The sequence below is a fragment of the Phodopus roborovskii genome, unplaced genomic scaffold (assembly GCF_943737965.1).
Source record: "Phodopus roborovskii unplaced genomic scaffold, PHOROB, whole genome shotgun sequence".
NCBI lineage: Eukaryota > Metazoa > Chordata > Mammalia > Rodentia > Cricetidae > Phodopus > Phodopus roborovskii.
In genome coordinates, this window is record NW_026126585.1 from 12,496,084 (window position 1) to 12,523,802 (window position 27,719).

The 27,719-nt window shown below is 41.2% G+C and overlaps 1 protein-coding gene across 1 annotated transcript in view; it reads left to right on the forward strand.

The window, feature by feature from the left end:
- Positions 1 to 4,548: 4,548 nt before the first annotated feature.
- Positions 4,549 to 27,719, forward strand: part of Ubxn4 (UBX domain protein 4) — a 34,220-nt gene continuing 11,049 nt past the window's right edge. Inside the window, exons 1-9 of the mRNA XM_051203924.1 lie at positions 4,549 to 4,769; positions 15,641 to 15,743; positions 18,919 to 18,947; positions 19,610 to 19,728; positions 21,273 to 21,447; positions 21,735 to 21,828; positions 23,262 to 23,316; positions 24,704 to 24,868; positions 26,833 to 26,960. Coding sequence (XP_051059881.1) covers positions 4,688 to 4,769; positions 15,641 to 15,743; positions 18,919 to 18,947; positions 19,610 to 19,728; positions 21,273 to 21,447; positions 21,735 to 21,828; positions 23,262 to 23,316; positions 24,704 to 24,868; positions 26,833 to 26,960 — 950 coding nt within the window. The 5' untranslated portion in view covers positions 4,549 to 4,687. The remainder of the gene's footprint in view (positions 4,770 to 15,640; positions 15,744 to 18,918; positions 18,948 to 19,609; positions 19,729 to 21,272; positions 21,448 to 21,734; positions 21,829 to 23,261; positions 23,317 to 24,703; positions 24,869 to 26,832; positions 26,961 to 27,719) is intronic.

The window sequence follows — 27,719 nt, forward strand, 5'->3', positions numbered from 1 at the left end:
CAGTTCTTTGGGGAAGGGGAATGGGAGCATTCAAATAGATAAAAGAATAGGAAGTAAAGTTTCAGTTGTCTTGTTGCTTAACAAATTTAGTTTAGCACAAGGCTTAGACTATGTGTGCTAGTGTATGTCTATAGTGTCTTGTCACATGCCTATAATGGGCATGTCACAGTACCTGGGAGGGTTGAGGGGAAGGTTGAGGCAAGAGTTCCATTTCCAGGATCCACGTGACTCCTACAAGTTGTCCTCCGACCTCTGACGTGCTGTCACATACAAACACACACGAGTTGAGTCCTCTGGGTTGAGGATGCAGTTCAGTTGGTACAATGCGTGTCTAACACTGAGAACGCCCTGGGTTTGATCCCTAGCACCACTTAAACCAGGTGTGATGGTAGGGAGGCAGATGCAGAAAAGTCAAAAGGTAATCTTTGGCAAGTTTAAAGACAGCCTGGGCCACCAACCTGAAATTGTGGCTGGTGTGACTTGGGCCAAGTCTATTATAATGGTGGTGTTGGGGGTGTCATATGCCTTCTGAAGATGGGGATAAATGTCACCAAGAAAGCCTCCCATCAGTTGAGAGTGAGCATCTCCAAGAAGACTGAAATACAGGGGTCACAAGGTAAAAAGATGGACAATGGACAGATAGAAACCTCTAACCTCTTTACACATTTCACTTGAACCTCAGAATAGTTCAAGCCAGACACACAGTGATGCAAGATAATGGTTGAGAGTTCTGTAACAGCCTGGTCTACTTAGTAACACTGTCTCAAGTAACAATAATGATGACATTCCTGAACCAGAAAGAGAGCCCATCCATTAAAGGCACCTCCAGAAAGTTATCCTCTGGCCCCCATGTGAATGCCATGGCAGACATGCACCCTGAATTACACATACACATGTGCACACATGAAGAAATAAATGTAATGCAAACAAATAGTAACACATTAATGTATCACTGAGCTATATCCCAGTGAAGCTTAAACTGTGGTCAAGACAGGGACACCTATAATCCCAGCACTTGGGAGGTAAAGGTATATAGATCCAGAATTAAGGTTATCCTCATCTGCTATACTGTTAATCATGAGACTATCTCAAGAAATAGAGATTAGACATAAAAGTAGCCACTTGTCATGGTTAAAACACTAGAGGCCAGTTTGTTGTATGTTGTGTAACATAATTGGAATTTGATTCACTTCCTATGGTTTTAGTCTCCTATATTCTAAAAATATATAGAAAATTTGATTAAATATATAAAAAATTTCACTAAAAAGAGATTTGTATCTTTTAAGTTTGCACCATTCTGAACACATGATTTGTGATGAAGCCTGTCCCATCCTGCTCTGTCATTCCTAGTAAGCATCCCTTTTGGTACAGAGTACCCACACCATGATGCTACCTGCCTATAGGTCACCTCATAACTATGTGAAAATATTTCAGAGCCTGTGTCCAAGTTGCTCTTTTATTACCTAATATTGGCCCTGCAGTCCAGGAGTAGTGATCCTGGGGACCGCCGGAGACTCAGTTGAGTTGATAGACAGCAAGATTGCCCAGTCTGCATAAAGCTCTGGGCTCCATCCATAGCGCTGTATAGAAAAGGTATCATAGGACACCCCTGTAATCCAAGACCTTGGGAGATCAAGGCAAGAGGATCAAGAATTCAAGGTCATCTTCACTACAGAATGCCCCTGATATAGCCATACATCCCCAGCACAGAACTTTATGTATGCATATGTTTGAGGTGGGGGGGAGGGAACCTGTGCAAGTCCATTTCCGTCTCACTTGAGGCTATTTCTGGTAAACTATAATTAATGACTTAATGTAAATTAATAATATCCTGTAGTTCCTCTCCTCAGCATTTATCACAGTGGCAATTACAAGAGTAATTGGCCAATTCATTGCTTAATGTTTTGCTACCCATCAGAATGTAATCCTTGAGACAGATTGTCTATGGCTTTTGTCTACTAATACCGCCTCCACACCACTAATGCATTTCTCAACAAGTATCTGTCCAGTGATTACATTTAGAAACGATCTAGCAAAACAAGGGCTTTGCGTTCTGAGCAGTACATGCATAGTTTTCTTAAGCGTGATTTGGGCAGGCCTCCAGACACAATTGCTAACGCCTCTAGAGCACTTAATTACCACTTAATTGCCAAGCCCTTGCAATGCTGCTTTCTGTGTAATCACATAGCCTACAGGGTAGGATCCCTCAAGGCTTTCATTGTCTAGTGAGGCCAACTGAACTGTCAGAGAGGTTAGGAAATTAGTGCAGGGTTACACCGATGATACATGGAGGCGTTTCCTACCAGGGCTGGCTGTTTTCAGACTTTATGGGCTAACTCTTATCGTCCTGCCCTTTCACTGATGCTGGTTTATAGTACTCACTTGTATCTGTCTTTGAAGCAGAAGAAGAATGTCAAAGTAGTTTGCATATAAAAACTTGATTTGTGAATGAAGCTAGGACAAATGCAAATGTTTTTCTTCCATTTTTATTTCACATCCACAAACCTTACACAGTTAACAAGTTATTTTCTTCCTGGCCTATAAACAGGTGGCTTTTTACTCCATATAGACAACTTTCTTTATACCTCTCTCAAGGAAAAAAAAAAAAGAGTTTTTTTTTTTTTTTTGTGGTTTTTTTTTTTTTGTTTGTTTGTTTGTTTTTTGGTTTTTTGAGGCAGGGTTTCTCTGTATAGCTTTGGAGCCTGTCCTGGATCTTGCTCTGTAGACCAGGCTGGCCTCAAACTTACAGAGATCCACCTTCCTCTGCCACCTAAACACTGGGATTAAAGGTGTTAGACACCACCGCCCAGCCAGCCTAAGTTATTTTTAAAGCAATACATAAAAGCATAAAGATGTATTTATTATTGTGTTCCCACGTGTGTTTCAATGCATGAATACATCATAGAATGTTTCAACCAATCTAAACAAATCTACCTCATTTATAATTTCTCTATTGTGAATCCTCAAAGTCCTGCCTGATTGCAGGTTGAATCATAGAGAAAGTAGCTGGAAATTTAAGTGTTCAAAAAGTGGCCATTGGATGTGCTGTGGTGGTAGATGCCTTTAATACCAGCACCGGAAAGGCAGAGGCAGGCAGACCTCTGATTTCAAGGCCAGCCTGGTGTACATAGTGAGTTCTAGGATTGCCAGGGCTACACACAGAGAAGCCCTGTATCAAAAACAAACAAACAAACAAAATGACAAATGGACTAGCATGACAGCAGAGGCTGTGATCTCCGCACTAATTATGCTGAGGCAGAAGAACGGTGGGTTAGTTACTTGTGGCTGGGATTTAATACTTGACAGAAAACACCTTAAAAGAAAAAATACTTTTGGCACTGTTTAACCATATGATAGACAAACATTGTAGCCTTCCCCTTTTCTACCCACTATGGGCCCCTGGATGTAGGGATGATTTTACCCACATTCAGAGCAACTCTTCCCTCTGACACTACCTCACACATAGCCCAAAGGGTGTATCTCCTAAGTGAATCCAAATCCAGTTGAGTTGACAATGAGGATTATTACAGTTATCTGTCCAGTCAGAGGCCAGCATGGACTGCACAGCAAGGAATAAAAATTAAGTTGTTTACATAGCATAGTGGCTAGAGGTTTTAGAATTAGTCAATGCCCACTATATCCCGAAGGCCAGTATTCTGCCAATACCTCCAATAAGGTCAGAGGGTTTATGGAACTACAATACACTACAGTTGTGCCTTTAATCAATCTTCTTTCGTTTTTTTTTTCTTTAAGATTCTATTTATGTATTTATTTATTACGTATACAGTTATCTGTATGCATGCTTGGACACCACAAGAGGGCACCAGATGTCATTATAAATGGTTGTGAGTCACTATGTGGTTGCTGGGAATTGAACTCTGGAAGAACAGCCAATGCTCTTAACCTCTGGGCCATCTCTCCAGCCCCGTCCCCCTCCCACCACCTTTTTTTTTTTTTTTTTTTTTTTTTTTTTTTTTTTAATTTGGGGTTTCTCCGCATATCCTGGCTGTCCTGGAACTCATCACGTAGAGCAGGCTGGCCTCCAGCTTCCAGAGATCCACCCACCTCGGCCTCCTGCGTGCTGGGATCAAGGACCTCCGCCACCAGGCCACTCTGAATCCTGGCGATAGCAACTCGCTATCTACCATTCTCACTCCTGTGCCCTTTTATCGTGCCTGGAAACCCCAGTTTGTATTCCCACAGCGGGGAAGTAAACAAGCCCGGGGAGACTACAATTCCCAGGGAGCCTCACTGCAGGCGACGCCGACGTGTCGTAGCGGTTAGTCATCCTTCCTGAAGCCTCCTTCCCGTTCCTGGAGTCAGAGCCCGGGGCGTCGCGGGCGCGCGCACGCACCGGATTACCTAGCCGACGAGGCTCGGGGCCCTGACGACGCGCGCGGTCACGTGACGCGTGGCGTGGCGTGTGGGGGCGTGGCGTGCTCTTTCTGCGCAGCGCGCTCCGGTGCGTGTCCCCCGCGGGGCGGGGCGGGGGGCGGGGCCGGGGCCGGGCGCCGTCGGGCGTCGGAGCCAGTGACGAGCTGGATCCTCAGGACGAGGCGGCGGACGAGCCGGTCGGTGGTTGCCGGGGCCGCGCGGCCGGAAAACGAGGAGGGCGGGGCCGCTGTGGGACCGCGGCGACGACACACCGAGAGAGCGAGCGAGCGAGCGCCTGGGCCTGAGGGCAGCGATGCTGTGGTTCCAGGGCGCCATTCCGGCGGCCATCGCGTCTGCTAAGAGGAGCGGCGCGGTCTTCGTGGTGTTCGTGGCAGGTGACTGGGGTCTGGGCCCGAGGACGCTGCTTCTGCGGGTGTTCGGTTCTTTGGTTTGGTTTTTCCTTGGTTCTCGTGAGCCGGGCGGGAGGACCCGCGGTGCGGCTGGGCTCGGGCAGCCTCACCCTGTCGCCGAGTCCGCTCGGGTCTGTTCGGGTCCGCCCGGCGCTGCCCGGTTTGCTCGGGCCCGCTCGCCTGGGATCGGCAGCACTTGGGCGGTCCGTCGCTCGGCTCCCGGCTTGAGTCCCTGCGGGGCCCACCCGCTGCGGGCCCGGGGCTCCTGGGTGCCTCGGCGTGTGTTGGGGACGCCGCTGTGACCCCTCTGCTTGTGTGTGCGGAGGTGTGCGGAGCGCACTCCGGGCCCTGTCCCCAAACACAGCCCTGCAGGCCCTGGCAGTCTGGTTGTGGCAGGCGGGTCCCCTAAGAGCCCCCGGCCGGTGCCCCTTGTCCTGTGGGAGACCCTTTTCAGCGAGCGTGAACCTCCTTTTAGTGCTTGATGTTCAGGTGCGATTGGCACGGGCCATTAGGCAAACAATTGGGTCTAATTAGTTGTGAGCTGTCAAGAAAGCTGTGTCATCGGTAAGCCACAAAGAAACCACCTGATGTCCACAGTAGCTGTTTCAGAATGTTCCTGAAACTTGAACTTAAGCTTCACAGAGGGGTAATCTTTTACCATAGCGCTGGGGGGGCAGGGGAGAAATCTAAGATGCAATAACTGCTCTATTACAAGTTGATTATATGCATTTAACGTATTTTTTAAAGCACACATTCAGTCGTGATTCTCCCCCCCTCTTCTGACATAAACTCTAGTTTTCCATGCATATGCTAACTCATTTAACCAATGCTTCTCTTCATTATTTTTCTCATATTCCGTTTTATTGCTGAACTCTTGTAAATCTGCTGCTGTAGTTTTCCCTTTAACCCCAGCACTAGAGAAGCAGAGGCAGACAGACCACTGTGAGTTTGAAGCAGCCTGGTTCAACAGAGTGAGTTAGGACAGCCAGATTTACACAGAGAAACCCTCTCTCGAAAAACAAACAAACGAAATGAAACAAAAGAGTCCTGGAACTGGAGTTACAGACAGGTGTGACCTGCCACCTGGGTGCTGGGAATCAAACCCAGGTGGTCTGAAAGAGCAGCCAGTACTCTGAACTTCTGAGCCTTCTCTCCAGCCCCTGAAGTATATATTTCTTCACCTACTTAGGTTTATTTAACATTTTACTTATAATTGATCCACATCTCTTAGTTGTACAACTTTGTCCATGTCTGTGAAGAAAACTGACTGAAATATAAATTTGATTCAGCCATAAAATTTAGATGTATGGTTGTTTTGTTACGCTAAATTTTTAGCTTGGTATTGCTGTTAATTAAAGCATAAATCATTTATATTCTATTGGGATTGTATTATACTTTAAATAAATAAGTCTTGTAATCCAGTAAGGACAGTAGTCACATAAGAATGAGAAGAATATGACACTTTAGTATGCTGTCAATAAGTTTATGAGATTTTACTATGGTTGTAAGCCATCACATGGGTCTATGAATTAATGAACCCATGTCCTCTGGAATAGCAGCTACTGTTTCTAACCACTGAACTATCTCTTCAGTCCTAGTTTATAACATTTTAAACTGTGTCCTTCAAAATTTCAATAGGTATTTTTTGGGGGGGGGGTAGGTAATTTCTTTTTTTTGTGGTTTTTCGAGACAGGTTTTCTTTATATTGCTTTGGACCGTGTCCTGGAATGAGCTCTGTACAGACTGGCCTCAAACTCAATCCACCTGCCTCTGCCTCCCAAGTGCTGGGATTAAAGGCGTGCACCACCAATGCCCAGCTGTTTTGTTTTTATATGTGAGCACCTTGGGTCTGCAGTTGTAAAGTAACTTGAACCAGGCTCAGAAAAACTGTTTGGTTGGTTTGCATTTCTCTGAAATAGATCTCACGTATAGCTCAGGCTGGCCTTGAACTCCTGATCCATCTCCCAAGTGTCAGGATTACAGAATTGTATAACCACATAGGTTAAAATTACTTTTGAACAGTGGGTTTTTTGTTTTGTTTTGTTTTAACAGGGTTTGACTATATAACCTTGGGCTTTGAACTCACAGAGATCTATCTGCCTTTGCCTCCCAAGTGCTGGTATGGAAGGTGTGCACCACCCTGCCTGGCTTACCAGTAAAGTATTTTAGCTACCTAGAAAAAGTGTCTTGTTCATTTGTTTTTGATCTCACTTTGTAGTCCTGCTCACCCCAAACTCATAATTGTCTTCTTGCCTCAGCCTCCCAAGTGCTTAGGCGTGTGCCACCATATCTGGTGCCCCCCTCCCCAAGTTGCTCCTATCCTGGAACTGGCCTTGTAGACTAGGCTGGCCTGGAACTCACAGAGATCCACCTGCCTCTGCCTCCCAAGTGCTGGGATTAAAGGCGTGTGCCACCACTGCCCAGCCACTGTTTTGTTTTGTTTTTTAAGAAGCTGTGAGGTAGTGGTGCAGGACTTTAATCCCAGCACTCAGGAGACAGAGACAGGAGCAGCTCTGAGTTCCAGGCCAGCCCAGTCTACAGGGTGAGTTCCAGGACAGCCAGGGCCATGAAGAGAAACACTCAAAAAAAAAAAAAAAAAAAAAAAAAAAAAGCAGTTGTAGGTTATATGGTAAAATAAATCAGTAGGTCCTGTCCTCTGACATTGTGACATGACACTGCTGTCTGCAGAGTTCATACCTTAGAACCTCAGAATCCTTACTGTCCCCACCCAGTCCCCAGCCAAATCACAAATCATCCCTAAAATACCTTAAGTGAATTCACAAGGTTTTATATTGAATAGTGAACATAGCTGCTCTCTTATGCTTTGACTCAAGGCTACAGATTATACATGCCTGTTGTTTATAACTTGAAGAATACATCCCTAATGTGTGATTTTCTTGATTCAAGATCCCATTAGTAATATACCAATTTTTCAAAACATTAAACTTCGTAAGAAATGAAAAAGATAGCTATAGCTAGAGGAAGTGGTTCCAAGAGTGTTCACAGAATTATTCCAGGCTCAGGACTTGGGAGGTAGAAGCAAGAGAATTGTGAGTTATAGGCTTAAACACACATGGGGGGGGCAGGCACGCATGCACAAACAATATGGGAGCTGGAGATGGCCTACTGCCTTTGCAAAGAACCTAGGTTCCGCACCCATGTGGCAGCTCACAATCCAGGTCTGGGAAATTTAATGTTTCCACAGCCTCCTGCACATATGTGATACACATACTCACACATGAAGTAAGTTGGTTTTTTTTTTTTGTTTTGTTTTGTTTTGTTTTGAGACAGGGTGTCTGTGTAACAGTCCTGGCTGGCCTTGAACTCAGAGATCTTCCTCAGCCTCCCAAGTGCTGGGACTAACAGTGTGCACAACCACCGCCTGGCAAAGTAAATATTTTTAAAAATTATTCTTGGGAAAATGTTTGAGGCAAGTTTTTATTTTATGAAATTTTTTTTCCTTTTACTTTTTTAGAGGCTAGGTCTTGCTATTGCCCAGGCTGTCCTCCAACCACATCTGGCTTTATATTGATGTTTAATAAGGATCAGGAGAAACAAATAGGCTGAATAGATGTCTATTCAGGGAGAAATAACTCACAACATAGACAAATGAACACCAGCAGGTTCCTGGTCCCAAGGATGCTTCCCGATGTACTCCTGTCCCCGTGCTGCAAGCAAGAGCTCTCCGAGCCCCCTCCTCAGATTTAGTTCCCCAGGTCATGTCCCTCCCTGTCTCCACCCCCAATGGGTGTGGTCTATGCCACAGATGCAGACAAAGTGACTATCTCACGACAGGTTTGTTTAATATAATTTTCATGCATTAAGTAATTTATTTAATACTTAAATAAAAATTAAGTAATTGTAGAGTATTAGAAACTAGAGATATTTCAACCAAATTAACAAGGATTTCCAGTTTTAGCTATTTAAACTGAAAAATATAAAGACAATTGTGCCATAGTACAAAAATCTCCTGAGGAGACCAAAGCAGTAGTGTCTGTCTGCTCAGTGGTGTTACCAGGCAGGCTGGAACTGTCTATGTCTGGTTCTGCTGGCTGCCCTCTTTGGTTAATGTAAACCACAAAGCCTTTAAGGTTTGAGCAGTTAAGGTTTCTTAGGTTGGATGATAAGGCTAGAAGACTACCACTATCTGTCCTTCAAAGTTTTGTTGGCATACTTTAAAATTTTTTAATTTTATTTGCATTGGTTTGAGGGTGTCAGGTCTTCTGGAACTTGAGTCACAGATAAGTCCTGAGCTGCTATGTGGGTGCTGGGAATTGAACCTGGGTCCTATAGAAGGACAGCCAGTGCTGTTAACCCTGAGCCATCTTTGCAGCCCCTGTTTGACACACTTTTCAGTATCTCGGCTTCGGATATTGCTGCTCCCTCCAAGTATAGCATGCTTTCTCCTAAAATCTAGGGTCACCTAATTTTATAATATGGTTGATAATATGATTAAAAATAAAACACAAAAGATACTTAAAATTGCAACTAGTAGTTCTAAAGGAACTTAGAAGCCTCTTGTTGGAAGGGTTTCCTCAGCTTCTGCTGCCATCATAAAGCTGAGTCAGGAACAGACACTGTCAATGGGAATATAACATTGGGACCCTAACTTATCCAGTATAGGTAAGGGGATGAAAGACACCAATTTTACAGAAAACCTGTAGTCCCCTTCTTAGGACAAACTCAAGCTTAAATATGTTCTGTGTTCATTGCTTTCATTTGTTATTCTCCTCCAGGGTTTCTAGCTAAATGTCACCATTGTTAGATAATCCATGTTGTGGGTAGGCCTCATTAACTTTTCAGTTTCATTTGTCCCCTGTTCTCCATTGTTTATTATTTTCCCAGACACACAGACCTTTCTCTGTATATGTATTCTTTCTTCATGGTAAACTTTTCTGTATTTGGTGTGGCTCAATTATTTGGCTGTACCTTAAATGTCACCTTAGAGATGGACATTAAGGGCTATGTAGAGAGACCCTGTCTCAAAAAACAAAGTTATCCTAGAGAAGGCTTCTGACCATAATAAAAGATATTTTGTTTATTTGTATGTGTACTTACAAGTTGGGAATGAAACCCAGATTTTCTTGTTACTAACTGGTCTTCCCAACCCAAACACTCTCATTCCTAGCAATTATTGCTTTAAGTATTGGTAGTTGTGTGTTTGTGTGTGTGTATATGTGTGTATACATATATACATACATACAGCTGTGCTGAAAATTATTTTATATCTAGTACATAAGCCCAATGCCTAGAACAAGCAAGCTAAAGTAGAATAAAAACCTGAATGAAAGAAAGACTACATAAGACCTCTTAGACAGACAGATCTCTTTGAATTCCAGGCCAGCCTTGTCTACTGAGCAAGTTCCAGGACAGCCTCCAAAGTTAAAGACAAACCCTGTCTCAAAAAAAAAAACCAAAAACAGCCAGGAGTTTGTGGTGCATGCCTTTAATCCTAACACTAGGGAGGCAGAGGCAGGCAGATCTTTGTGAGTTCGAAACCAGCCTGGTTTACAAGAGCTAGTTCCAGGACAGCCTCCAAAGTCACAGAGAAACCCTGTCTCTCGAAAAAAACAAAACAAATAAACAAACCAAAAATAATGTAAAAAGAATGCTTTTTGTGTTTTTTTTTAATTTAATATTTTTTTTCTTATTTTACATACCGATCCCAGTTCCTTTCCCTCCCATCTTCCCATGCCTCCCACAGACACCACCATCCCATTCCCCATCCACTCCCCAAGGAGGGTGAGGCCTTCCATGAGGGATCATCAAAGTCTGTCGAGTCATTTGGGGTAGGGCCTAGGCCCTCCCCTGTGTCTGTCTCTAGGCTAAGGGAGCATCCCTCCATGGGGAAAGGTCTCCCTCCTGAACTCCATTTTTGCACTAAGGAGTTGCACCTGGTTCCATTGTCAGAGGTACCATTTACTTCTCAGACCTCCTAACTGATATCCACGTTCAGGGAGTCTGGGTTGGTCATCCCATGCTGGTTTCCCATCTATCAGTCTGGGATCCATAAGCTCCCCCTTGTTCAGGTCAGCTGTTTCTGTGGGTTGCTCCAGCCTGGTCTTGACCCCTTTGCTCATCACTCCTTCCTCTCTGCAACTGGATTCCAGGAGTTCAGCTCAGTGTTTAGCTGGTGGTATCTGCCTCTGCTTCCATCAGCTACTAGATGAGGGCTCTAGGATGGCATGTAAGGTAGTCATCAATCTCATTATCGGGGAAGGGCATTTAAGGTAGCCTCTTCACTATTGCTTGGGTCATCCTTGTAGATCTATGGACATTTCCTTAGTGCCAGATTTCTCTGTAAACCTATAATGGTTCCTCTGTTAAGGTATCTCTTTTCTTGCTCTCTATTTTTTCCCTGACTCAATCTCCCTGCTCCCTCATGTTCTCCTTTTCTCTCCTCCTCTTCTCTTTCTCCTGACTCCCTCTCCCCCCTGCTCCCAATTTTCTCAGGGGATCTTGTCCCTTTCCCATTCTGTGAGGAACCATGCATGTCTCTCTTAGGGTCCTCCTTGTTTCCTAACTTCTCTGGCGGTGTGGATTGTAGGCTGGTGATCCTTTGCTCTATGTCTAAAATCCGTATATGAGTGAGTACATACCATGTTTGTCTTTTTTGACTAGGTTACCTCACTCAAAAGGGTTTCTTCTAGTTCCATCCATTTGCTGCCTTCGAATTTCAGGATTACAGAGTAGTACTCCATTGTGTAAAAATGTACCACATTTTCTTTATCCATTCTTCAGTTGAAGGGCATCTAGGTTGCTTCCAGGTTCTGGCTATTACAAATAATACTGCTATGAACATAGTTGAACAGATTTTCTTATTATGTGAATGTGCATCTTTTGGGTATATGCCTAAGAGTGGAATTGCTGGATCTTGTGCTAGACTGATTCCCGTTTTCCTGAAGAGCTGCCATACTGATTTCCGAAGTGGCTGTACAAGTTTGCACTCCCACTGGCAGTGGAGGAGTGTGCCCCTTTCTCCACATCCTCTCTAACATAAACTGTCATTGGTGGTTTTGATTTTAGCTATTCTGATAGGAGTAAGATGGTATCAGAGTTATTTTGATTTGCATTTTCCTGCTGGCTAAGTATGTTGAGCACTTTCTAAGTGTCTTTCAGACATTTTGGATTACTATGTTGAGAATTCTCTAGTTCTATATGCCAATTTTTAATTGGATTATTTGGTGTTTTGGTGACTAGCTTCTTGAGTTCTTTGTATATTTTGGAGATCAGCCCTCTGTCAGATGTACGATTGGTGAAGATCTTTTCCCATTCTCTGGGCTGCCTTTTTGTCTTGTTGACTGTGCCCTGTGCCTTACAGAAGCCTCTCAGTTTCAGAAGATCCCATTTATTAATTGTCTGTCACAGCATCTGTGCTACTGGTGTTATGTTCAGGAAGCAGTCTTCTGCTCGCTCAAGGGTACCTCCAACTTTCTCTTTTAAGAGGTTCAGTGTGACTGGATTTATGTTGAGGTCTTTGATCCATTTGGACTGAAGTTTTGTGCATGGTGATAGATATGGATCTATTTGCAGTCTTCTGCACACCAGTATCCAGTTGTACCAGCACCATTTGTTGAAGATGCTTTATTTTTTTTTTTTCATTGTATAATTTTAAACTCTTCGTCAAAAACCAGGTGTTCGTAGGTGTTTGGGTTAATATCAGGGTTTTCCATTAGATTCCATTGGTCTACCTGTATCTTTTTTGTGCCAAAACCAAGCTGTTTTCAGGACTATAGCTCTATAGTAGAGCTTGAAGTCAGGGATGGTGATGCCTCTGGAAGTTCCTTTATTGTACAGGGTTGTTTTGTCTATCCTGGGCCTTTTGTTTTTCTATATAAAGTTGAGTATTGTCCTTTCAAGGTCTGTGAATAATTGTGTTGGGATTTCATTGAGGATTACATTGAATCTGAGGATTGTATTGAATCTGTGGATTGCTGTTGATCCTGCCTATCCATGAGCATGGGAGAGCTTTCTATTTTCTGGTATCTTCTTTAATTTCTTTCTTCAAAGACTCAAAGTTCTTGCTACACAGGTCTTTCACTTGTTTGGTTATCTTTACCCAAAGATATTTTATGTTGTTTGTGGATATTGTAAAGGGTGATGTTTCTCTGACTTCTTGTCAGGCCCTTTGTCTTCTGTATATAGTAGGGCTAGTTAATCTTGTATTCGGCCACTTTCCTGAAGGTGTTTATCAGCTGTAGGACTTCCCTGGTAGAGTTTTTTGGGTCACTTATGTAAACTATCATATCATCTGCAAGTAGTGAAAGTTTGACTTCTTCCTTTCCTATTTGTATCCCCTTGATCTTCTTTTGTTGTCTTATCACTTTAGCTAGAACTTCAAGTACAGTATTGAAGAGATATGGAGAGAGTGGGCCTTTTCAGAATCTAGTGAGTTGATCTTGTGGTTTTTCTTTTTTAGTTTGTTTATATGGTGGATATTGATAGATTTTTGTATGTTGAACCATCCCTGCTTTCCTGGGATGAAGCCTACATGGTCATGGTGGATGAGTGCTCTGATGTGTTCTTGGATTCTGTTTGCAGTATTTTATTGAGTATTTTTACATCGATGTTCATGAGGGATATTAGTTTGTAGTTAGTTGTGTCTTTGTGTGGCTTGGGTACCAAGGTAATTGTAGCCTCGTAAAAAGAGTTTGGCAATGACCCTTCTGTTTCTGTTGTGTGGAACAATTTGAGGAATATTGGTATTAGCTTTTCTTTGAATTTTCTGCACTGAAGTCATGTGGCCTTGGGCTGGCTTTGGTTGGTAGACTTTTGATGACTGCTTCTATTTCATTAGGGGTTATAGGTCCATTTAAATTGCTTATCTGTTCTTGATTTAAGTGATATCTATCGAGAAATTTTTCCATTTCCTTTGAGTTTTTGAATTTTGTGGAGTACAGGTTTTCAAAATTTGCTTCTTTTTGTTCTAGAACTTTCAGTTGTGCTGTTAATTCTCTAATGTGACTATCCTCCATTTTCTTCATGTGGGCACTTATTGCAAGGAACTTTCCTCTTAGTACTGCTTTCAAAGTGTTCCATAAGTTTGGATATGTTGTGTCTTCATTCTTGTTAAATTCTAGGAAGTCTTTAATTTTTTTTTCTTTATTTCTTCCTTGACCCAGACATGGTGCAATTGTGCACTGTTCAGTTTCCATGAGTTTGTAGGGTTTCTGCAATTTGTGTTGTTGAATTCCAACTTTAAAGCATGGTGGTCTAATAAGATACAGGGGGCTATTCCAATTTGTTTGTATCTGTTGAGGTTTGCTATGTTGCCTAGTATGTGCTGGATTTTAGAGGTTTCATGTGGAGCTGAGAAGGTATATTTTTTGTATGTTTTGGATGGAATGTTCTATAGATGTCTATTAAACCCAATTGGGTCATAACTTCTGTTAGTTCCTTTGTTTCTTTGATAAGTTTCTGTCTGATGGTCTTGTCTAGTGGTGAGAGTGGGGTGTTGAAGTCTCCCACTACAAGTGTGTGAGGTTTTATGTGAGATTTGAGTTTTAGTAATGTTTCTTTTACGAATGTGGGTGCCTTTGTATTTGGGGCATAGATAGATGTCCAGAATTGAGACTTTGTCCTGATGGATTGTTTTTTGTTTTGTTTTGTTTTTTCTGTGATGAATATGAAATAAACTTCATCTCTTTTAACTGATTTTACATTGAAGTCTAATTTGTTAGCTATTAGGATAGCTATACCCGCTTGTTTCTTGTGTCCATTTGATTGGAAAATCTTTTCTCAACCCTTTACTCTGTCATTGAAGTTGAGGTATATTTCTTGTATGCAGCAGGATGGATTCTGTCTTCATAGTCATTCTGCTGATCTGTGTCCTTTTTATAGGTGAGTTAAGACAATTAATATTGAGGGAATTAAGAACCATTGCTTGTTAATTCTTGTTTGTTTTGGATTTGTTGGTAGTGGTGATATTGTGAGTAGATTTATCCCTCTTTTGGCTTCTGGTAAAGTGGGGTTATCTATTGCCTACAACTTTGTGAGTGTAGTTAACCCTGGGGTTGGAGTTTTCCTTCCAGAACTTTCTGTAGGGCTGGATTTGTGGATATGTATTGTGTAAATCTGGTTTTACCATGGAATATCTTGTTTTCTCAGTTTATAGTGATTGAGAGTTTTGCTTGGTATAGTAGTCTGGGCTGGCATCCGTGGTCTCTTAGTGTTTGTAGAACATCTATCCAGGACTTTCTGGCCTTCAGAGTTTTCATGGAGAAGTCAGGTGTAATTCTGATAGGTCTGCCTTTATATGCTACCTGTACTTTTTCCTTTGCAGCTCTTAATATTCTTTCTTTATTCTGTATGTATGTTTGGTGTTTTGATCATTGTGTGCAGAGGGGATATTTTTTGTGGTTTACTCTCTTTGGTGTTCTGTAAGCTTCTTGTACTTTCATGGTGTGTCTGTCTTTAGTTTGTGAATGTTTTCTTCTAGGATTTTGTTGAATGTATTTTCTGCACCTTTAATTGGCTACATAGAGACCCTGTCTCAAAACAACAACAAAAAAAAAAAAGAAAGAAAAAAAAGAAAAAAGAAAAAAAAGAAAAAAGAAAAATCCATTTGCTGCTGTTACAGAGAACCAGTTTGTTTCCCAGCACTCACATGGCAACTGTCTGTATCCCGCGCCAGGGTTCCGAAGCTGCCATCTAGCTGTCTCAGGCACTGCACTCAATGTGCTGCTCTTAAATACTTGCAAGGCAAAGCACTCATAACACATAAAATAAAAAGCGAAACTTGAAACAAATGTTTGTGGGTTATATTTTATTTGGAGTTCTAGTTTCACAGAGGAAAGAATTTGGAATTAGCAGTTTTGGCCTTGGCGTTTCTAAGAGACCTTGAAATGTTTTCACAGGTGATGATGAGCAGTCTACACAAATGGCTGCAAGCTGGGAAGATGAGAAAGTGGCAGAAGCATCTTCAAACAATTTTGTTGCTATTAAAATTGATACCAAAAGGTATGCTTATGCTTCAATGTTTCACTGCTTTTTTGTTTTGTAGTCATGATCTTCTGTTATTTATGATGATACTGTTAGACTATTAAGAATGCCAATTTTATGGGCACAGATATCTAAACTGGATATACTGGAAACTTAAATTATTTTTAATTGTTTTGAGTGTGCCACCACAGCCAGTTAAGGGAATTTAATTTTGCGGGGAGGGGAGTGGTTTCCAGACAGGATGTCTCTGTGTATCTTTGGAGCCTTACCTAGAACTGGCTCTGTAGATCAGGCTGGCCTCAAACTCACAGAGATCCACCTGCCTCTGCCTCCCGAGTGCTGGAATTAAAGGCATGCACCACCACCACCAGATAAATTATTTCATTATGATTGATATTTAAACTTTATTATAAATAATACGCAAATCAAAATTAATATTTTCACAGGAACTTAATTTCTTGTTGCCATTTTCAAATTCATTGTTACACCTTGCTAAAAAAAAAATTTCAAGTTTCTCTTGAAACATGAATGTAGCATGTAACAAACAATATGATTTTGAGACTATCAAAATGGATCAGGGGTAAAGGCACTTGTCATGAAGCCTGAAAACCTAAGTTCAATCCCCATATCACACATGGTGGAAAGAGAGGACTAACTTCCACAAGTTATCCTCTGGCTTACACTTGCAAGCCATGGTGTGCACATGCCTATGTACACGTGTACACACACCACACTGCATAAGTAAATGAATGTAAAAAAAAATTACTGTCCTGAAAAGATTTGTAGTGTCTAGGTTGGAAAACCTTGGAAGTAACTATAAAGCTTCTGTTGAATCTCTCTGCAACAAGTGGTTTTCCATATCTTTTGGAATCTCTTTTGGGAATGGAGCCATTTAATTTGAAAGGAATGAGGAGATAGTTCACTGAGTAAAGTCATTGGCGCCAAACCTGATGACCCGAGTTTGATCCCCAGAACTCACTCACATGCCTGAAATAGAGAACTGACTCCTATAAATTATCCTCTGATCCCCACATATGCACCATGGAGTGTGTACTCACATGAGTGAGTGTGTGCACAGACACTTATAAAGAAATAAGTCACCGGAGGCAGATGCAGGCGAATCTCTGTGAGTTGAAGGCCAGCCTGATCTACAGAGAGAGTTCCAGGACAAAAAGTAGCATAAAGCAAACCTGTTTTGTAGTTATTAAACTATACAGCTTATGTTTTATTTTGTCAGTTTTTATTTGTGTATGTATGTGCCTGCTTGAGTCTATGTATTTGGTCCACGTGTACTCAGTGTCTGGAGGCCAGAAAGGGGTCTCACGTCCTCTGAAAGTGGAGTTAGAAGTGTCTATGAGCTAGCTACTTGATGTGGGTGCTGGCATCTAACTGGAGTCTTCTGGAAGAACAGCAAGCTCTCTTAATTGCTAAGCTATCTCTCCAGCCTGTTGTTTTTGGTTTTTAGCAGTACCTGGGAATTATGGGATTACTCCCTTTGTTCAGTATCTAGTTAATACTATTCTTAAAAAGTCTCTCTTATTCCTGACTGTATGTGTGTGAATCCGTGTTTGTTTTGCTAGTGACTGAATTGAGGAATGATGCATGCTAGGCATATGCTTTACTGTTATCTGAGCCCTCTCTCCCATCCATGACCACCAAGCTCTTTACTGGTGTTACATAAGTCATTAAAATATGTTTCCCACTTTTAAATTTAATTATTTTACTGTAGGGGTAAGGGACACATGTGTAATAGCACATACATGGACACCTTGGTGGGGTTGGTTCTCTTCCACCTTCCTATAGGGTCTGGAGATTTAACACAGGTTGCCAGACTTGTCCAGCAGCTAGCTGCCTTACCCAGTGAACCATCTCACTGGTCCTCTGACTTTCTATACCCTTTCCCCATTAATTTAGACAGTTTGTCTTGATGGATATTTAGGATGTTTTAATCCTTGTCATTCTAGAGTATTATGTCACTGTATCTTGTTACAGGTTAAGATTTTTTTGCATGTATGTCTATGCACCATGTGCATCCAGTGCCCAAGGGGCCCAGAAAAGGGTGTTAGATCATCTGGAACTGGAGCTACAGATGGTTGTGAGCTACCATGTGGGTGCTAGAAGTCAAACCTAGTCCTCTAGAAGAGCAGCCCATGCTCTTAACCACTGAGCCATCTTTCTAGCCCCCAAGATTTTTTTATTTAGGTATATTTGCTATTAAGGAAGCAACATGAGATTACTTTTTTCCCTGAGATGGGTTCTTACTTGTAGTTCTAGCTGTCCTGGAACTTACTATATAGATGAGACTGACCTTGAACTCATAAAAATCCTTCTACCTCTGCCTCCCTGGCACTGGGATTAAAGGCAAATGCCACCATACCCATCAAGATAGACATTTTTAACTTGTAAACCTAGCCACCACTGTGGGTGCTATCAGAAGAAAGGATTGTTCACAGCTAAACACTGAGCCAAACTCCTGGAATCCAGTTGCAGAGAGGGAGGAATGATGAACAAAGGGGTCAAGACCAGGCTGGAGAAACCCATAGAAACAGCTGACCTGAACAAGGGGGAGCTCATGCATCCCAGTCTGATAGCTGAGAAACCAGCATAGAATTGACCCAAAACCCCTGAACTTGGGTGTTAGTTAGGAGGACTGGGCAGTCTGTGGGGCCTCTGGTAGTGAACCAGTATTTATCCCTAGTATACGAATGGACTTCAGGAACCCATTCCACATAGAGGGATACTCTCTCAGTCTAGACACATAGGGGAGGGCCTAGGCCCTGCTCAAATGATATGACAGACTTTGAAGATCTCCATGGAAGGCCTTACCCTCCCGTGGGGAGCAGAAAGGAGATGGGATGGGGGTTGGGGGAGACAGGGGAGGAGGAGAGGGTGAGGGAACTGGGATTGACATTTAAAACAAGCTTATTTCAAATTTAAATAAAAAAAAACTATCAATAAAAGAAGAGATTTTTTGATCTGAAAATTATAAAACAATTAAAAAGCACAAAAATGTTTTGTGAAATAAAATTCATATTTCTTTCCAGCCTATTCCTGTGACAACAACTAGTAATTTTGAATTTTTAAAATATACTTAGGATTGTGCTGATAAATTTAATGAAAGCAACCCAGTATTTGGAAAACAGTTGAATTCATGTTTTGATTTTTTTTTTTTTTTTTTTTTTTTTTTTTACAGTGAAGCCTGTCTGCAGTTTTCACAAATTTGTATCCTTTCACTGAAGATTTGGTTTCATATATATTATATTTGCTTTTCTCTTTTTAATTAAAACTTTAAGAATTAGTTTAATTTAGGAAAACTTAAACCTTTTGGTAGCAGCAATGTTGCAGTTTTTTGAGGTAATATATTATGGCTAATGGCAAACTAGATGTTTTTCTTTTTTTATTTTATGTGCATTGATGTTTTGCCTGCATGTTATGTCTGGGGTGAGGATGTCAAGTCCCCTGAACTGGACTTTGAGACAGCTGTCATGTGGGTGCTGGGAATTGAACCCAGGTCTTCTGGAGGAGCAGTCAGTGCTCTTAACCGCTAAGCCATCTCTCCAGCCCTGATGTTTTTCTCTTTTAATGTGAATATTTGAAGAGCAGTGTGGAGTACTTTGGTTGAAATGTTAAAAGTAGGAGGCAAGAGGCAAAATAGATACAATGGTGTAGGAGAATGAAATGTATTTTTCACTCTGATAGGCTATATGAACCATAAATCTTTTACATATCACATACACTCGGGACATGATATGGTAATTGAGGTGAGAAACATGTTAGCTAGTATATTGTGAAATCTACTAAGATGATGTGTTGTGTTTTGTTACAGTGTTTTGTAAGACTTGTTGATTCAAGCATCAATTATTAGACTTAATTAACCTGTGCAGACCCTGTAGTGTGTGTCCCGTCCAGTTTCTTCATAGGAGACAGCGGAGTCCCTTTGGAAGTAATAGCAGGGAGTGTTTCTGCAGATGAACTTGTTACAAGAATTCACAAAGTCCGACAAGTAAGAAGGAGCCACAACAGTTTTGGGGGGTGGGAGGTTTCGAGACAGGATTTCTCTCTGTGTAGCCCTGGCTGTCCCTGAACGGCTTTATAGACCAGGTGGTCTTAAACTCAGAGATCCACCTGTCTCTGACTCCTCAGTGCTTGGATTAAAGGTGTGCGCTACCGCCCTGGCTACTTTCTTTGGTTCTTTTTGTTTTGAGTTGGTTACTTTTTTGTTTCGTTTAAGATTTTATTTTTAATCCTCAGCCCTTTAGGTTTTTTTTTTTTCTTATTCTGGCTTTGATTTTATTAATTGTTAATGGATCTATTTAAATTGTTTATATCTTCTTGATATTTGCTAGGTCATAGTTGTACAGGGAAATACCCATTCTGTCTATATTTTTCAGTTTTATTTATATTCATTTTATTATTTATTTATTTTGGTTTTTCGTCGCAGGATTTCCTGTTTAGCCCTGTTTGTCCTGGAACTCACTTTGTAGACCTGTCTGATCTCAAACTCAGAGATCCACATGCCTCTGCCTACTGAGTGCTGGGATCAAAGACATGTGCCACCTTGCCTGGTGATTTTCCAGTTTTAAAGACAATGTATTATATTTTCTTTGTGTGTATATATGACTGGTTGTGTGTATGTGCATTGTGTGCCTCAGGTGCTCCAGTTGGTCAGAGGGCATTGGATTCCTTGGAACTAGATTGTAGGTGGTTGTGATCATCTGATATGAGTGACCCAGATCTTCACCAGAGCAGCAAGTGCTGTTAACTTATAAGCCATCTCTCCAGCCCCAGAGATTTTCCAGTTTTTTTTTTAAATAAATCTTTATTTTTCTGTATTTTGTTGAGCTCTATAGTAACCTTCCCCTTTGCATTAAATATTCCTAATTTGGGTCATCTTTTTCTGTTACATTAGTTGGCTAGGGTTTTGTTAATCTTTCTGTTTTGGTTTGGTTTTCAAGACAGGGTTTCTCTGTGTGGCTGTCTAACTTTGTAGATCAGGCTGGCATCAAACTCAGAGAGATCCGATTGCCTCTGCCTCCCGAGTATGGGATTAAAGGCATGCACCACCATGCCCAGACAAATTTCATCCTTATTATTTCTTGTTATCTACTGTTTCAAGATTTGGATTGCTCACGTGTTTCTGTTGAGAAGGTCACTCTGCTTTAAAACCTTTTATGGCCTGGAGAAATAGCTCATTCTCCCCCCCCCCCCAGTACTGAAGAAGGAAAATTGTGCTCTGGCCAGCTTGTAATTGAATTCCATAATGTGATTTGTTTTGAGGGAAGGTCTCTGTATAGCCTTGGTTGTCCTGGAACTTGCTATGTAGACCAGAATGACTTTGAACCTACAAAGATCCACTTGCCTCTGCCTGGGATTAAAGGCTGGTAGGCTCCCATGTTCAATAAGGTTTTGTTTGTTTGTTTGTTTGTTTAGTTTTGTTTTGGCTAAGATTCTGCATTTTCAATTTGTCTTACTGAGGGTTTAGTATTTCTACTCTGTGTGTGTATGTATGTGTATTGATGAGTCATCTACCATTTCTTTTCTCCCAAGATGCACTCATCAAAAGGTGAAACATTAGTGACAAATGACAACCAGTCAGAAAGTTCAGTATCTACCCCGTCAGCCTCATTTGAACCTAATGACGTATGTGAAACTACTAAGTCCAGGAATGCAGAGCTTTGTGAGACACCGGCCACTTCTGACACAAAGTTGGATACTGCAACAGGTACAGGCAGAGTATTCCTTCACTTCATACTTAGGACATGCATTAGTCCTTAGTAGCATCCCTGACAGAATGTCAAGCCTTTTAAATGCAGTTACACCCTGATAAACCCATCCAAGCATTAGGACTTAGCTTAGCTGCTGGAGTGCATATCTGGCATTCCATCAGGCCTAGTAGTGCATTTCTGTCATCATAGTATTCAAGAGACAAAATTAACAGATGATTTATACCTTTTTCAGTTACATTATATGCAGTTTTTGTTACGTTTTGTTTTGTTTTAAATAATTAAGGAGGAGAATGCTCAGGTCATGACAACCCCTCCCAGGAGCCTCATGGCTGTTCAAACCAGAGACAAGCAGAGGATCTCACTGTCAGAGTGGAAAGGTTTGTTTTTAATTTTGTACATAGCATTTTTAAAAAATTATAGTTTCCTGTTATTTTGTTAACTTGAATGAAAGTTAATACAAACTAGGATATAGCTTTTCTGTATCTGAAGCTGTCAGTCAGCTATAGATCTGAACATTTGGTTTAGGAGTCCCTTTTGGTACATGCATGTGTGTCCATCTGTCACTTTCTTTTTAATCTCTTTATGCCAAAAGAATAACAAGCTCCAGATGAACAAAAACTCAGCTCATGATATGCATTTGTACTAAGCTGGGGTTCTGCATAACTACTAAGTGTCATTATTTTATTGGTTGAACTAATAATAAACATCTCTGATTCGTTATAGTTTCTAGTTTAGAGTTTATAAAATGTGGTAACTATGAAATTTATTTTTTATGCTGTAATTAATAAATATGAGTTAATGGCTAATATTCCTAATCCCAACCTAAAACCTTTTAATATTATATGGGAATTAAAAATGCTTTTTAATTTTCCTTTAACTGGCTCAGCAGTGGTAGTGCACGCCTTTAATCCCAGCATTTGGGAGGCAGAGGCAGGCAGATCTTTGTGAGGTCAAGACCTGCATGAGCTAGTTCCAGGACAGCCTCCAAAGCCACAGGGAAACCCTGACTCAAAGGGGGAAAAAATTACTTTAAATGAAAAGCAATTTAATTAATTAAAATTTAGTTTACCCTTTTAATTATTTTAATCCCAGCACTCTGGAGGCATAGGCAGGCAAATATCTTGAGTTCAAGATCAGCCTGGTCTACAGAATGTGTTAGTTCCAGAACAGCTAGGGCTACACAGAGAAGCTCTGTCCGAGACTGAAGGCTGGTTCAGTGTTAGAATACTTAACATGAGGTCTACTTAAATCCTCAGCTCTGCAGAACAGTAGTAACAATAGTAATAATAAAATTACTTCAAAGGAATTAGTGTCTTCTTGGCCACTTGCAGCTGTAAATAGAGGTAGTTGTGAGCTTCAAGAAGTAGGCTACGGGAATCAAACTTTGGTCCTCAAACTTTTAAGTGCTAAGCTGTCTCTCCAGCTCAAATTTATATATTTTTTAAGCACTGTCAATCAGATAACTCATCAAAAAGTGAGAACTAACAGTAAATATAGGGTAAATAAAATACAGGGTTGGAAAGGGGCTTCAGATAGACTCCTGTGTATGGGTTCATGGATTTCTGTAGGGCCAGGCAATAGGCAAATAAACTGCTATACTTTCAGGAGTTGTTTTGGTTTCTGTATTTATTCCCCTTTATTTTAGCTAAGTAAAACTTGGTTGAGACAGTCTCGTATGTAGCCCTGGCCTCTGTCCCTAAAGCTGATGTCAAAGGTGTGCACCACCATGCCTGCTGCCCCTCCAGTGTACTCACTTCTTCCTGGTGTTTAGAATGACAGAATGTATCTTGGTGTTTTGTTTTTTAAACAGACTAACAAAGAAACTTGAAGAAAGAAGGGAAGAGAAAAGGAAGGAAGAAGGACAGGTACAGCTCACTCTGTTGCTTGAGGGGATTTTTGATTTGTTGTCCAATTTAGCAGACCTTGGGTGACAGACATCCTTAGAGCTCAGTGTTGTATTGAAGGGAAGGAAAGTATCTGTTTCTGCACTCTGGTTATACTTTATATATACACTTTAGGGTCTTGGTTATTGTTTGTTTGTCTGTCATGATTGCTATGCAATCCATTCTGGCCCCAAAATCTTATGGTTGCAGTGACTTACCATGTCCACCTGTTTATTTTCTTTTTACAAATTACCAAGAATAACTGAATAACCTTTTCCCCTCTGTGCATTGATCTTTTCATACCTTAGTATCTATAGGAAATTGATCTAAAATTTCTAGATTTTAGGAAAATCAAATTTGTAGACATCTTCCTGATTTATCTAATGTTGCATTCTAGTGGACTCATCATCCTTCTCACAATAATTGTCCCCCATCTCTTTGAGGTCTCCATTAGATTGTCATTGTTTCTTCTCTCTTTTTTTAATTATCATTTTTTTTTTCAAGCCAAAAAATTGATTGCCATGTTGTCCTTGGAAGGTAACAGTTTGGCTGTAAAAACTAAAGACTTGTAATTTTGATTGGATACAGATTACACTGAGGACACTGTGCTCTAACAGAACCATTAAAAAATGTTTATAAGTTGATAGGCAGTTGATCGTTAATCATGCTTTCATTAAATTTTTTCTTAATATTTTATGTGTATCTGTTTTGCATGCATGCATATTTGTCACCACTTGCATACCTGGTACCTATTGAGTTAAGAAGAGGACACCAGGTCCTCTGGAACTGAAGTTACAGACAGTTGTGATGTGGATGCTGGGATCTAAGTCCTCAGGAAGAACACCTTGTGTGCTCTATAACCAAGTCATCTCTTCAGCTCCATTTTTACTTAATTTACTTATTTATCTTTTGGTTTTTCAAGATAGGATTTCTCTGTGTAGCCTTGGCTGTACTGACATTCGCTCTCTAGTCCAGGCTGGTCTTGAACTCACGAAGATGCACCTGCCTCTGCCTCCCGGTGCTGGGATTAAAGGTGTGCACCACCACCTGGCTTCTTCAGCTCCTTTTAAAAACATTACTTTTAGAGTGTGTGTGTGTGTGTGTGTGTGTGTGTGTGTGTGTGTGTGTGTGTGCATCACTAGCATACATGTGGAGATCAATGGACAACTTGCAGCAATGCATATTCTCTTTCCATTATGTGAGCTCATAGTGTAAACTTTGATGGCAGACACTTTCACTGACTGAGCCAGCTCATCTTCTGTGCTTTTAAGTGCCTTCTATAGTCAGCTTTCCTTACATCAAAATATTTATTCTGTGGAGCAGAAGATTGGATTATGGTTTTGGTTCATAAAACTTTTCTTTGATTCAGAGAGAAATTAAGAAGGAAATTGAAAGGAGGAAAACTGGGAAGGAAATGTTGGATTATAAAAGAAAACAAGAAGAGGAGTTAACAAAAAGAATGTTAGAAGAAAGAAGCAGAGAAAAGGCAGAAGACAGAGCGGCTCGAGAGCGCATCAAACAGCAGATAGCACTGGTAAGCTCTGTTGTGTCCATCCATCCATCCACTCGTGTTGACACAGCTTCTTCCTGTGCAGCCAATGGAAGCCCTGAACTTCTTGTAACTGATCCTGCTAAGTGCTGGAATTACAGAAGTGACATTTGTGATGCAGTTTCTTCATGTGGGCTTTTCAGTCATTCCCAAACAGTGCACACAGTAGCACATTTTAACTAAAAGAATATAAATCTGGGCTTCCTTTTTTAAAGGAATTGTGTATTGAATTGAAATAGTGAAAAAATTAATAGATAATTATTTTAATTTTTAATATTTTCCCCCACCTGGCTATTCCTCAAAAAATTTTTTTTAATTTTTTTCATAAGATTTATTTATTTCATATGTATGAGTGTTTTGCCCACACTGTATGTGTACCAGTTGAGTGCCTGGTGCCCTCAGAGGCTAGAAGAGGGTGTTAGATCCTCTGGGATGGCTAAGTCACCATGTTGGTGCTGAGAATGGAGTCTATACAACAATCCTCTGTAAGAGTGACAAGTGCTATAAATCATTGAGCCAGCTCTACCCCTGACCCCATCAGATTGCGTGCGCATGTGCGCGTGCGTGCATGCGTGCGTGTGAAATATTTGCATGTCAGAGGACAACTCTGTGGAGTCCTTTATCTGGGGCTAAAAACAAGGTCACCAGGCTCATACAGAAGTTGCTTTCGCCTTTGAATCCATCTCACTAGCCCAAGATAGGGATTTTTTGTTTTGTTTTGTTTTGGTGGTTTTGTTGTTTGTTTTTGATGTGTTTGTTTATTTAATTATATGTAGGTGTGTGTCTCTGCATGTGGACATATGCATGAGAGTGTAGGTATTCTCAGGAACCAGACATGTCCAATCCTCTGGGATTGGGAGTTACAGATGGTTGTGAGCGTCCTTACATGTGTGTTAGGAGCTGAGCTCAGGTCCTTTGGAAGACAGCAAGTGCCCTTAACCACTGAGCCTACCCAAACCTACCCATTTTAAAGTAGTTTTCTCAATGTCACTTTATTTTTTGAGACAGAGTCTCGCAGTATAACCCTGGCTGCACTGGAGCATGATATGTAGACCAGGCTGGCCTCAAACTCTTAGAGAGCTGCTAAGTACTGGGGTTAAAGGCATGTGCCACCCCACCCTGCCTATTATTAAGAATTTTCTAAGAAAGCACAGCTTTAAAAGATTGTCTAGCTGGGCATAGGGATTCATGCCTTTAACTCTGGCACTCAGTAGGCATGTGGATGGAGCTCTGTGAATCACAGGCCACTCAGAGCCAACAGTGAAACCCTGTCTGAATAAAAACAAAAACAAAAAAATCCCAAGAAAACAAAGAATTTGTTACTTTCTACAGGTCTTTATAAAAGACATTATTTTTGAGAGAGACAGAGAGAGTGCACTTAAAAAGATTTATGTACAATCCAAAGTTTGGGGTGGTTTTGCAGTAGTTCCTTTTCTTTTTTTACTTTTATTTTATGTGTGTAAGTGCTTTGCATATGTGTATGTATGTATGTATGCCACATACTTCCAGTGCTCACTGAGGCCAGAAGAGGGTGTTGGGTCTCCTGGGACTGGTGTTCAAAGGTTTGTTAGTTGCTACATGGGAACGTGTGTTGTCTGTAAGAACACTCAGTGCACTGAACTACTGAGCCATAAAAAGCCCTTCAGTTACTTTGTAGATTAAGCTATTGTATATGTATATGAATATTGTTTATTCATGTGGTCATTTTACAAACACTCGTAAATATGAACTTTGTGCCTGACTTTGTTCCTGGCTATGGAACCAGTTCAACTTCTTTTTTTTTTTGTAAAAACAATTCAGATTCTTGACAATTGCTAAATGAAGAAATCAAACAAAAATCCTCAAATCTTAAATGTGTAAAGTGTGCATGTGAACTTAAGGGATTCATGTGTTTAGAAATGTGTAGGTTCTAACAGAAGTAACATGTCTAATGGTGTTTTACTTGAAAGGATCGTGCAGAGAGAGCTGCTCGTTTTGCAAAGACAAAGGAAGTAGAAGCCGCCAAAGCTGCTGCCTTGCTAGCCAGACAACAGGCAGAAGCAGAAGTTAGGAGGGAGACTTCTGCTCGAGACAGAAGGTACTTCTTACTTTATTAAAGTCACCGTGAAATAGCCAGACATCTGCTGCTTAGTGTTTGTTTGTTTGTTTGTTTAGTTGCTTACTTACTATTTTGAGCAGAGTCCTTACATAGGCCAGTCTGGCCTTGCTCTCACCTGCCTCCTCCTCCATCTACTGGGTTTAAAGGCATGGGCCACCAAGCCCAGCTCCTGCTTAGGATTATGTGTTTTTTGATATTGGAACAATGGCTAACTTTCATAATCAAATAGTATCACTGGGTATGGTGATGCACGCCTTTAATCACAGCACTTGGGAGGCAAAGGCAGGCTGACCTCTGTGACTTGGGAGTTAGTCTGTTATATATAGTGAGTCCCAGGCCTGCCAGGGCTACATGGTAAGATCCTGTCTCAAAATGGTGAGATGGCTCATCACTTGACTGCTCACTGTGCAGTCATAAGGACCCTGCTCCACCAACGGAGCATATAAATTAAGTCTATCCCTCTTTTTGGGATTTCCATGGAATCCAGAAAGATGCTGTTAGTTGGATACCTTGAAGCTACAGTTAAGGCAGCTCACAACCCTGGCAGCTGGTACCAAACTCAGGTCCTCTGCAAGAGCAATGAGTTCTCTCAACTGCTGAGCCATTACAGAATTTTTAATCCTGAATTTTATTTATTTTTTTAAGTTTTTTTAGAAAGATTTTTTTAATTTGCTATATATGCAGCATTCTGCCCGCATGTAAGCCTGCAGGCTAGAAGAGGGCACCAGATCTCATTAC